Here is a 12,885-nt window from a genome sequence, read left to right on the forward strand (position 1 = left end):
CTTCGCATCAAGTGCACTGTGCTGTGCTCTCGGCACAGGTCTCTTCTGGGGTTGCACAGTAACTGTTAGATCAGCTCTTCATCATTTCCTGCCCACAACTGATGGTTTTGTGGGTGATCCTGGTGTATCTGCAATCTGTTACTGCAAGACTTACTACATCTTGAGTGTGTGTGACATTCACATGGCAACTTTTCCCAGGCTTTATTCAGAGTCCCTCTCGATGGAAACCCTCCTTCTAAAGCAGAAAGGAATTGAGTTCCCCATGAAGCTCTGAAATACATCATTCATAGCAATTCAGGCACTAACCATCTTTCCAATCATCATGACGTAAGGTCCCAGATATTTGTTCACACCAAAGATGTCCAGTACTCTGATGTACCAGAAAATGATATCTACGCAGTAAATCACTCTGCCATAACCCATGTAAGGCTGGTTCTGCAGGCGAAGAATTGCTCCTATAATAAATACTGAAATAGCCACCAGGTCAGTAATATTCCAGTATTCCTGGAGCCAAACTTTGACTTTTTGGCTCAGCTTGCCAGGCTCTGACATCAGAATCTGAAATAAAAAACAAACAAACAAACAAACAAAAAACATAAGAAAAACATTTAACACAGAAATCATTAGGAAAAACTCCAACTTACATTTTTGAAGTAATGTTCATGAGAAAAGACCAGAAACATGTCATGTGCAACAGGTGTCTGAGACCCCCTCATTGTCAGAAGAATTTATTTCAAGCAAGAATATTTTAATTACTGGCAGGCAAGATTTCCTTTTCATAGAATCATGAAATGGTTTGTGTTGGAAGGGATGTATGAAGAGCATCCAGTCCAAACACCCTGGCATCAGCAGGGACACCTCCCACCAGCCCAGGTTGCTCCAATCCCCATCCAATCTGGCCCTGGATAGTTCCAGGGATGGGGCATCCTCAGCTTCTCAGGGAAACCTGTGCCAGGGCCTGCCCACCCTCATTATAAACAATTTCTTCTTTCTGTCCAATTGAAACCCACTTTCTTTCAGCTCACAACTGCTGCCCCTTGTCATGAAATACACTGAACACAGGGCACCTCTGCCTGAGTTTGTGCCCAGGGAGAGAAGGGGTTAATGCATGGAAATGGGTTAGAGAAGGGTTGTAACTCTGCAGTGACAGGGCACTTTGGGACTGGGAAAAGGGGAATCTTCTCTCTTGTATTTGGCTTCTCAACCCTGAGCACAAGTCCATGCATTACCGTTGTCAGGGCTGGGAGGTGTGGGCATGGTCAGACTTTACCTCTCTCACTTTCTCCAGAGCCAAGGTCACAATGTAGGAGATGACAATCCATTCCTGGACCGATGGCCACCGCTCCATCCGCACCAAGATGATATAATTAAATAACATCAAGTAACCAAGGTACGATATCTACAAAGAAAAAAGAAATCCTTTCTGTATTCTAGGTGACAAATCCCAGGATTCTTCCACAGTCAGGCAGTATTCAAAGCCTCCTGCATTCATTTCCCCACTCATTTTGCTCATTGTGACATTCACACATGCACAAAGCCATAGTTGAGGCTCTGTGTGAAATATTCAGCTGCTGAAGACCCTTCCTTGCCCAGGAAGGAAGATGTTCTGCTCTGAAGGAAGCAGGACTCCTGCAGTGCCCCTCCAGAGCTGCCAGGCAGGCTGGCAGAGCCCACAGGCCTCCAGCAGCTGGAGGAATCAGAGATGTGTGGAACACATGATCCAGGCAGCTGAATGATCTCATTTGTTCAAGGAAGCAAAACAGCAATTCTAAAGCCCTCTAAATCAGGCCATTTGTGCCTGAGACTTTTTTAATCTACAAAAAAGCAATTTCTTTACCCTGTGAAATCGTGCTGAATACTTCTCTTTGAAATTAAATAGTAATTCTGGATTTAGATTATTAATACAGGCAGCAGAAAGGAATCAGTGCAGTGTTTTGTGATTACAAGGTGCTAAAACTAAAAACCTATATATTATTATGACCTCCCAGGTATCCAGCATCCTAACTTGGAATAAAAAAGAAACCAGTGCCCAGGGCACACACAGAATGAATAAGCAGTAGCATTTATACATTTTCTGGTTTATTATAACAGAGTTTGGCACCAGATAATTCCTGATGGTCTTAACAGAAAATTAGATGCTTGTCAAATGTAAGTATTTTCATTTAGATTGGTTTTAATTATTTAAATAAAAGTACCTATTAAGGCTTAGCAGACTGGGATTTGTGCTTCCATCTGGGCTGCCCTTGTGTGAGCAGCAGAGCAAATGGCAAGCACTGTCACCATGGGATCTCTTCTTGGGTCCTAAAGTGTATTTCGGTGCAGAACAGGAAGCAGGACCTCTAGAAAGCAAGAGAATCCAGCCTAGTTTGGACTGAGGGACTGCACTGAGGAGCTTGCACTGAGGTTGGTGGGTGATGAGTCACACAAGGCATGGGGGAGCTTTAGAGGCTGCCAGCACCAGCTTCAGTTATCCATTCTGCTTCCCTGTCCCTGCCTTTTTCTCTAAATAAAGGGAGTGCTTTACTCCTCAGATCCTGTGGAAGTCAGTACTGTATTTATTTACTACTTGGTTATTATTTTTACATTGGAATCCTTTCGGTTTCACAGGTGTGGGAAAAACGATCCCTGTCCATATAATCATGGCTTACCGTGTAGAACCAGAATTTGACAATAGGTGCATTATAGAATTCATAGATCTTTGTTCCAATTGGAAGGCTCTGTTGTTTTTTCTTTCCATTCTCTTCATCCCCTTTCCGGGAGCCTGTGTCTGCATTTGCATCCTGGAAGACAAAGTTGTCAGGTTCCATCAACATATAGCTGTAAAAATAGCAGCTTTTCCTCAGCTACAGCCTCAGCCAACTGATAACTCTGCAGTGATTCCCCTGAGCAACACACTCTTTTCCAAAATACAAAACCAGCAGTTCTGTAAACCTGTGGAACTACACAGACAATTTACATGCCCTTAGAATCCAGCCTGGACATTCCCCAAACTCTCCACTGGTTTTTATCCCCCAGAGGCAGTTGAGATTTACCTGAGTGACCTATAGCATAATCAGAGAAGCCAGAAAACTGAGCACTCTTGAGATATTAGAACTTTCTAATACTCTCCATTACTGACCGCATTTTCCTCCTCCTTTTCTTTGCCTTCCTCATTTTCTCGTGATGTCTGGTAGGAATAATCATCATAACTGCGATACTCGAGGAAAAGGATGGTGGGAGGGAAGAGAATGCCCATTATAACCTGGAAACAGGAAAGAATTCAACTCAATATTCTTTTACATTACAGGTTTCATAACAAGGCAAATCCCATAAACAAAATTTTCTTTTGTAGAGTATTCAAGATATTGTGCTATCCTCAAACTACAAAAATGAGTGAGTAGTTCACATGAAGCAATAAGGTACTCTGGGAAAATACGGCACCCTGAAAAGCCTCCCATCTCCACCAACACCCTGCAATTAAGAAACTGTGCTCCTAAATTAGGGTTGTGTATAGAAACATTGTGGAATAGACACAAAGGTGGTTAGAAGAGGGTTCATGTTTGTTACTGGAATTTATAGTAACTTTAGTTAGCTATTATAACTAGTTTTAATAGTTTAAAAAACCCTATGAAAGGTAAAAGAAGCTTTGCAGATAGCACTGGGGGAGTTCTTTTACTATATGAGATTGCTTGGATACAGAAACACAAAGTACAGAAAAGGAGCAGAGAAAAGAATGCAGCTGATGAAACCAGAACATCAGGAGGCTGATTAATTCTTTGGAGAACAGAAAGGAAAATAATAAACAGATTTAGAAAGAACCATGATGCAATCTGAAAGGCAGGACACTTGTCTGAAGATTTTAAACAGTTTTAAGAGGGAGACATGGGAAGGTGGAAATAAACTGAGGAGGACAGAGACAGTGCAGTGTGTGTGTCAGCAAACCTGGGAGCACGACCCGCAAAGACAGGTACGGCGCTTTGTCAGCAAGGGGGGGCTGAGGAAATGAGGAGGGGAGACTGAAGGCAGCACCAACAGGAGGGGCCTCCAGAGGGGTGACAGCAAGTGCATGACACAGCAAGGGAAGGATTGTATTCATATGTAAACAAACACAAGCAAGCACTGCTCTGCTTCCTGAACATTGACTCACTGACCTTTCTCTTTGTGTCAGCCCTATCACATCACTCTTTTTTTTTGTAAATCCAACAATTTGGAAATACTACAATCAGTAAGAGAGACTGCATCATCAAATCACAGAAGAGCAACATAAAAATCACAGTTTCACACAGTGCAACTGCACAGATTTCACTCTGTGTGACACTGAGTCGGCTCTGTGTCTGCTGGTACAATACTGAACAATATAAAAACTTGTGCCCACATCTGGTTCATTTTATCTTCCTTCCCATTGTATGGATCCCTAATGCAGATCTTTTTGCTTGTCTCCAACTAATTTTTAATCAAATGAATATGTTCTCAGTTAACAGATCTCATGCTTTATTGAAAGCCACAGCTTCTCTCTCAGATTATTCCAGTCACGTCAAGTCTTTTATGGAGTTGTATTTTCCTTCATCATGGGGTAATATTCCTTAGACACGCTGATTTTGGAAAAGCAATCGACATTAAAACAGATTCTGTTCTTAAGAATCTCCCCCCAGTGAGCCACTGTGCCCAGGGCAGTGTTGGTGCCCCCAGCCCTCGCTCGCAGGTACCTTCAGGCCGGGGTTCTTGCGCATGCGCAGGCGCCCCATCCACATGTCCGTCAGGAGCATCTGGCTGCACGTGTGAGCGATGAAGTCCCTGTGCTTGGCTGCCACAGCCAGTTTCAGGCAGGTAGAATTGCTCCAGTTTTTCAGTTCGTAGGTCAGCAGTTTCATGGCAATCTGCTCGTCATGTTTATAGGACTGATCCAAGAGCTCAACAGCCAGCTGGCCAAAATCTCTGCAAAATACAAGAGAAGTCTGGGGAAGTTAGACTTAGAAATCAGTGTTTGCTTGCACTTGTGGTTTTAATTCTGTTCACAGGGCATCATGTTTATCCACAGACATGTACAATGACAAGAACAACCGAGTCTCAAGCTTGATTTGCTTCAAACAAATTAATGACCAGAGAGAATTTGCTTAGACCTGTAACATCTTGAGGCCAGTTTAGACAGATCATCAGATACCCCTTAATTTACACGAATAAAATCTGAAAATAACTTTGTGAAGTAAAACTAGCTAGTTTTACAGAGAGAGGAGCTGAAAAAAGAATGCATTCTGTCTGAAATAAATGTGAGTCTTCTCCTTGCTAGTGCTGCCTTGCGATACTGAGACCATGTTTTGCCTTGTATATTGTTGTAAATTGGCTCCAAATGGCCTTTTTTGTGACTATATTCTAGGAATAAATGGCACTTTACTAAAAGTAAAGCTTCTCAGCAGGTCACACAACCCCTTGTATCGAGTAGATATCAAGTCTGTTCTGCATCTACTAACTTGGAGTTGTTGTCCAGATCCTGAGAGATGTCGTCCACCAGCTCACTCTCAGAGGACTCGTGGGCCATAGACTTGTAGAGCTTACAAGCCACGAGTGCCTTGGCCATGGATTCCTCCCCTCTCTGCCAGAGGAAGAGGGCCATCTTCTGCCGCTTCATCAGCACGGCCCACACCATCAGCTCATGGAAGGGGTACTGAAAGCGGCTCACTTCGGGGTCATCCACATCAATGTCAATCTCTTCCTCCTTTTTTTTCTTTTTCTTCTTCCCTTTGGTGGGAGGCTCATCATCCTGGGAAGAAAGGAGAAAAATTGTTGCCATCAGTCTTTAGCAGCCCACCATGCAGAGAATAGGTACTGAGAGGACACGTTAATCCCTAGAGCTCTGACTTGGTTCTGCTGTTTGCTGCAGTGAGCCAGTGGCAGGGGACGTCTGGGACCCGGGACACAAGCATGCACGGGGCAGGCACACACAGCTTCAGATTACAGCCAGGAATTGCGAGTCACCCCTCCTGCACAGGGGCAGCAGGAGCCTCTGGTTGGGAAGGCACCCCTTCCCACTGCACTGTGCACACATCTGCACGTGTGGGAGTGCACCAGCTGGGCCATTCCCTGTGAATGGGCTGCCCTGCCATTTCCCATTCCACATGTCTGTGTCCATCCCTGCAGAACAGGGACACCTGCACAGCTCTCAGGGACACCTGCACAGCTCACAGGGACACCTGCACAGCTCTCAGGGACACCTGCACAGCTCTCAGGGACACCTGCACAGCTCACAGGGACACCTGCACAGCTCTCAGGGACACCTGCACAGCTCTCAGGTTCCCACATGCAGCTGGAGTGGGGACATGCACAAGGAAAAGAGGGGCAGACAGAGCCCCTGAGAACAGCGAGATACCAAAGGGAGTGTTCACCTGGGAATAAGCAATCTCCTCTTATGTGTGCAGTGCAAACGGAAGGTATAAGGATCCCATGTCTTAAAGGGATAGGGAGGATGGAAGGAACTGAAGGGAAGTACTGACAGTGAAGCAGGATCCTGAAGGGAGAAAAGCCATGATTGGGAAAATTAGGGTCTAAATAATGTAGGAAGAACATTGCAAATATAGGTGTAGACACAGCTCATCATCACTCTAGACCTGGATTCCAGCTCAGAAGTGGATTGCAAGTAAAAGCAATTGCTATTCTACTAAGTCAGTTCTTGTTTTCAGCAAAACATTATTTTCCAAAAAAAAAATTGAACTTAAATTCAAGTTCAGAGTTCAGCCTCACACCCCAGGCTTCCAAAGACAACTCCTCAGTCAGCAATTAAGCATGCACTTCTCCTTCAGCAGCTTTAAGAACTGCAAGTGGTGACCTCTGTCTCCTACAGAAATTCAGGGGTCATTAATTACACAAAGAAGTGTCGAGCCTCTCTGAAGCACAGGACATAAAATCTCAAATGGAGGACCAAAAATTAGATCTCCTCCACACTAAGAAAATCAAGTAATAAAAAAACCCTGGGTAAGAAAGACAAAGTGTTGACAAGTCTAAAATTCCTCCTTTAGAGATGCTAATACTGAAAAGGAAAATGAAAAACCCAAAACAATTGAAGTCACATCAATTTACTGCCCACTTCAGCAGAAGAAATATTAATTTTTCTTTTCACTTTTTCATTCTTTTGGGAGAGGAGAGTGGGCTATACCTGCTGTCAGGTGGAGAGGAGTTTATAATGATATACTGCCTGGTCTATGGCAGTATTTTTTTTTCAGAAACAGAAGCAACTACCACCAAAACAGAGAGAGTTTTTAGGCATCATCCCAGATTTGTTTCTGCTCAATTACAGATTTCTGCAGACACACAAATAATTGACGCAGGAGCCGGCCCCACATTCTGGATTGGCCCATCATTTACTAAGCACGGTGCCATCGCAGCAGCAAGATGTTTGACAGTGGAGAGCAGCATCTGACCTGTCAGACCACCTTGACTTTTCACTCCAGGTAAAGGTTTTCTCAGTGATAAAACATCATTAGCCCAGAAACTGCTATTTCCTGGTTAAAGGGGATTTCAGTATAAGTAGCACTGCTGGATCCCATTCTCTTTTCAATATCATCAGTGCTCACACAGGAATGATTAAATCTACAGGGTGTTCCAACATGAAACATGTTATTACATAATAGTGCTAAAAACTGCCTGAAGACTACAGAGCAGAGCTTTAAGCAGTTCTAAGGATCTACTCATTAAAAAATGGTCAGAAGTATTTCATAGAATGTTTGCAAAATGGAATATCTGTCCAGCTGAAATTTGCTTAAAGTCATAATGAAAAAGTTAAGAGGAAGAACAGAACTGAACCAAGAAATGTTCTGATAAACCAGTATTTTACAACAAATCCAACTTACCTCCATCCCTAGTAGTTTAAGAGCTTTTGGCTGAACATTAAAAAATAGAAAAGAAAAATCAGTTAGATGGGAGAGAAGATTTAAAGACCAAACAATACCAAGCAAAACTATTTTAATCTACAAATGCACAATATTTATTATTGAACTTACTATTCTAAATAATTGTACCAATAATGCTGCAATTAATTACTCTCCCTTTTAATTGTATTTGCAGGAATGCAATGGGTTAGCAAATATTTCCCATGCTGCCCCTAAGTGAAAGATTTTGGTTCAGATGGAAGAGTTAAATGAATTACTCAATAATTTACTGCTTTGAGAACTAAAATCACCATGTGGTCAAAAAAGCTCAAAACCAAAGTGCTTCTAAGCACAGCACAGTTAGAAATGCTTGGACTGTAAGCTACTGGAATGGGAGTGAATTCACCTGCAGGACAGAGCATTCCCCACCTGCCGTGTCCTCCCATCCCTTAACACAGATGTCTCACGGGTTTCTGACAGAACTTCCCTACGGGGGTTTTTAGTTCAGTCTTGCAGCATTCCTTAGGAATGTAACATGCAGCATTTCCCAAAGACAAGGAAACAGAGTATTACTTATTTTTTACCATCAGCACGATGGGCACAGCCAGAATGAACTCGTTCTTACCCTCTTTGGTCCAAATAAATTATTATAAAGGGTCCGAAAACTTTTCCGGGTGTAGTTGCAGCGATAAGCTCCACCCATGAGATACTCGAGCACGAGACCAATGTCTATCAGGCTGATGTGATAATCTGGGGGAAGATTTCCCTACCCAAAAGAAGACAATAAATGAATAAGAACTTTGGATAAGAAAACATAACACGGATTAAACTGCCTGGCTAGACATATGCCGTGATTAAATTGGCACATGGGCATAATTTACAACCACTGGATTCAGTATCTGAATATTTGTATGAAATTACTGATATTAGTAACTGATTCTCATCAAGAACATTTCTGGGGTCATGTTTTTTTTGGTTTTGTTGTTGGCAGTTTTTATAGTTTGTTTTACCCCTCCACTGTGTCACTGTCCATACAAGCCCACATTGGTTGCAAGGGTTACATGGGTGAAATTAAGTAACTTTGTACTGATTACCATTAATCCAGCATAAAGGCATGACCTAACTTCATGGGGAATGTCAGGCATACTTTGCACATTTTTGAATGGAAAATTCTATTTTATCACGTTATCTCCAGTTAAGACTACAATGCAGACCATGATTAATGTGCAGCCCAGAATCAAAGCAAAAGGCAAACCAGAATTTCCGTGGTCACACCTAAAACTGTCAGAACTGCAGGCTGACAATGCTGGGTTACTGTGCACACATCTACAGCAATAACTGTTCTACAGCACCACTGAGCAGCTGCTACGAGCACACAGCTACACCCTAAGGAAGCGTCACCTCCAGGTTAACCCAACTGAATCCCCGGGACTGGCGCTGCAGGAGAGCCGTGGAAATGCAGGAGGGGAGAGACAGACAGAGCACAGGGCAGAGGAACGTCAGTAACACACAGAGACAACACCGAACGAGAGCAGATGAACATGAATTATACATTAACCCAGGACTGGATCATTCCCACATCTGAACCTCTCGGGAACAACTGGGAGTTTTTCCTTGCAAAAAGGAAGATGGACAATTTAATGCAGCTGAATTTTACTGAATAAAAGCTCCAAAACCTCAACGAGATCAAACGTGACAAATCTTACAATGACCCTCCCTATTCACAGACAATGAACAAATTTACATGTAATAGAAACAAATGAATAACAAATTTAGGACAGAACAGATTTTCTCCCAGGTAAAAGAAGGAGTGATGGGAGAAAAGTAACTTAAATACACACAAGGAAACAAACAAAAGGGAACAAATTCTGTGTTCATGAATGGGGCTTCCAGTTAATCTACAGGCATTTCCTTCCACTCCTCCTTTGTAAAGCTGCATTGGGAGCTTCTTGTAGAGAGGAAACAAAACCTTAATCTCAAATGCCACATCATCACACTCCCAGAATCTTAATTTTCTTTTAAGAACTTAGTTTTTAAATGATTGGCAGTGCCATACCCAATTTAGACTGACATCACTGTTTGCCACAAGCAGACATTTATCTTTCTTTAGAGGCTGCCATCTAATTTCTGCTTTCCCCCATGCTGTGCTTCTTTTACTGTTGGCTCCAGTCTGGTGCAATCATGCAAATGTAGCTCTGCTACATGTTGGGAGAACTCACCTTTTTCACATCTCTGACCAGCAAATGCAGCGTATTTGGTGGACCCAACCTCTGAAACAAAAATAATTCATGGCCTGTCAGGGCTTCAGTTCTCCAGATTCTTGGCAAACACAAATGTAATGAATGATCTGGCAGCGTAAGCAGAACTTCAGACAACCATGAGCTATCAGACTCCAGAGGGGTGAAAAGAAGGAACTGGGTGCAGCGATGAACACATTTCTATCAAGAACTGTGTGAACCCTTTTAGAACCCTTCCTGTGCTGATTCAAGTCACAGCACTCCAATCACCAGCACTCGTGGTATTGTCTGAACTTGAACTTGCTGCAGGAGCCATAAAGGGACTGCAGGACTAGACTGAGGTTATATTTTGTATGAATGCTGCTCTAGACTACCTGCCCCCTAAGTGAGAGAAAGAAAGACAGCCTAGGAAAGCAACGTTCCAAATGAATTTCCTGTAGGTCAGGTAGGAGAGAATCTGAATACAGAAGTATGATGTTCTACAGTTTTGTGAAAAAATTTTGCTTTGCTGGGCCACAGGGAAAAATGGTACTCACTTCTGCCATGTGCTAAAATAAAAGCTGTTGTGTAAGTGCTTTACCGAATTTAGAGTCTTATTCAAATAATATTAAAACATACATACAAGAAAAAATAATTTTTTTGAAAAACAAGCATATTCAGAAGGAGAAGGAGAAAAAGGCATTTTGTCATTTCTGATCACTCACAGTGTTATAAAGTTCCTCCAGGCGAGGAATAGTCAGGAAGTGCTGCATATTCACTCCATTCTCAATCAGCAGCTTCACAAAATCCACTCGATCCAGAACCAGCGCATCCAGCATGGCCTGCTCCAGGGAATTCACCTGGAGGGCACAATGGAGACACCACATGAGTACAGAACAGCTGGCTGGCCAACAATCACAAACATTTTCATTACTTAGGATATTCCTGAGTTCCCAAATACATGGATTAATCTGTAAGTGAAAAGGAATTTAGAGGACAACATTTCACCCATGTACCAGTCAATAGAGAGGGTAGAGTTTCCAACGAGGTCTTGGCTGAGGAGAGAGCAGTGACAGAAACTTTTAGCAATACAACTGTAGCATTCAGTCTTTCAACTTGTAGCTTTCAATTATTTTGTTCAGTATTTTTAATTAAATCAGGCATACCATGTTTGACACATTATGTGAAAAAGGGAGTTACTTACTCAGCATGACAGGAACAAGTCAAAATAAAAGAGACACAGAAGGATGAAGATGCTCACTGGTGCTCTTGTTTCCTTCTGACAAGTGCAGGGAGGGAGATGCTGCAGATAAGCACTGACTTGTACCCTGGAGGAATGGCTGCATGTGGTGCACGTGGGATAAAAGAGGGATTCCTGCCTCAAAGATTGAACAACACCCCTGCAGAATCTACTGCTGATAGTATGGTAATGTGCAAATGAGAATCCTGTAGAATGAAAATGTGTGTTTTCCTTCTCTCCCTGTCCCCCAGGGTGAAAGAAACAATTTCCAACAGTTTCAGTACAAATACTTTCATCTCACCCAGTTCAGGAGTTCAAGCTTTCTTGGGTCTGTTTCTTCTTCTGGCTCTTCTTTTCCTTTTCCTCCCTTTTTCTTCCCTTTTCCTTTCCCTCTGGCTCCTTTAGTCTGAGGTGCTGGAGATTTCTTTTCCTTCTCAGGAGCTGTACCATCAGAAGCTGTAAGGCTTCCTATAGGCTGTATTTATAATGCATTAAATGGGGTTAGAAATCTAATTTATCCTACAGTGGCTATTTCATTGGATACACTCCTACTGAACTTCCTCTCCAGTCACCACTTCTAACCTGCAGTCAACTGAAAATGGATGGGGACCTTCTTGCACACTCATAGCTTCAGACTTTTTCTAAAGCTGTTCTGTCTGGTGTAGTTGTTGACTAGTCAACAACCCTGAGTCAGAGCAGTGCACCTGGGAGACTGGGGAGGAGTTCTCTCCAAAAACAAAGCCAGTGCTAGAGGACTGTCACACCTCAGTTCCTTTGCTCCCAGTCAGAGCAGTAGCTGTCAAAATAAACAGCAGCAAGAGCTGGACAGAAAGAGCTTAGCAAGAACGCAGGTGCTGCCAGGAGCATCCCCAGGGCAGAGGCAGAAAGGAGAGCACAGAGGGCACTCACTGGCTCATTGACGTTCTGCAGGCAGATCTATCTATCTCTGCATTTCTATCTCTGGAGACACAGCTGGGCTTTCCAGTGCCCTCCCCCTTTCCATGTGCCCAAGGCAGGCAGGCACACAGGGCTCACACCCCTTGGCTGTCACTGGGAGGCAAACGCTGAGCTCCTGTCGCCTCCACAGACGTGTAAACAGCATCACAACTGCCTGTGCTCTGCACACAGAACTGCAGCACCGAGCCTTCAACAAGGCTTGTTTCCCCTGCTTTTAGGAATCCTAGAAACCTCTGCTTAGCTGCCATGAACCATTCCAAAGCCTGGACAAAACTGCAGCTGCCAGCTTGCATCCCAGGCTGGTGGGAAAGCAATCCTTATGAATCTGCAATGCAGTGAATCACAGCTGGCTGACACTGATTCCACAGACTCCTGTGGATTAAAAGTTATCAACTAGGCCAAAGCAGTACCAGGCTTCAGCTGCTTGGTAGAACCCCCAAACTAACCCCAGTGATATGGAGGTTGGAACATTCCACCCAATTAAACATTTTATCGTAATAATATTTCATAATCTTTAGGATTATTAAATCCTCTCCATAAGCATTTTAATGAATCTTGAATACTGGAAACATCACATTACTAGAAGGGAAGAAATAAAACTGCACATGCAGCAACATTTGTTTAAATTTAATTG

At 43.1% G+C, this 12,885-nt stretch overlaps 1 protein-coding gene across 1 annotated transcript in view; it reads right to left on the reverse strand.

The window, feature by feature from the left end:
* Positions 1-12,885, reverse strand: part of TRPM1 (transient receptor potential cation channel subfamily M member 1) — a 64,158-nt gene that overhangs the window by 9,994 nt on the left and 41,279 nt on the right. Inside the window, exons 11-21 of the mRNA XM_027903667.1 lie at positions 11,596-11,769; positions 10,780-10,914; positions 10,058-10,108; positions 8,464-8,604; positions 7,821-7,850; positions 5,448-5,737; positions 4,686-4,914; positions 3,119-3,241; positions 2,649-2,780; positions 1,271-1,399; positions 307-558 (exon numbers count right to left, since the gene is read on the reverse strand). Of these exons, the coding sequence (XP_027759468.1) occupies positions 307-558; positions 1,271-1,399; positions 2,649-2,780; positions 3,119-3,241; positions 4,686-4,914; positions 5,448-5,737; positions 7,821-7,850; positions 8,464-8,604; positions 10,058-10,108; positions 10,780-10,914; positions 11,596-11,769 (1,686 nt within the window). The remainder of the gene's footprint in view (positions 1-306; positions 559-1,270; positions 1,400-2,648; positions 2,781-3,118; positions 3,242-4,685; positions 4,915-5,447; positions 5,738-7,820; positions 7,851-8,463; positions 8,605-10,057; positions 10,109-10,779; positions 10,915-11,595; positions 11,770-12,885) is intronic.

The sequence above is a fragment of the Empidonax traillii genome, unplaced genomic scaffold, assembly GCF_003031625.1.
Source record: "Empidonax traillii isolate 1590-97213 ecotype Southwest subspecies unplaced genomic scaffold, ASM303162v1 scaffold990:size286031, whole genome shotgun sequence".
Taxonomy (NCBI): Eukaryota; Metazoa; Chordata; class Aves; order Passeriformes; family Tyrannidae; genus Empidonax; species Empidonax traillii.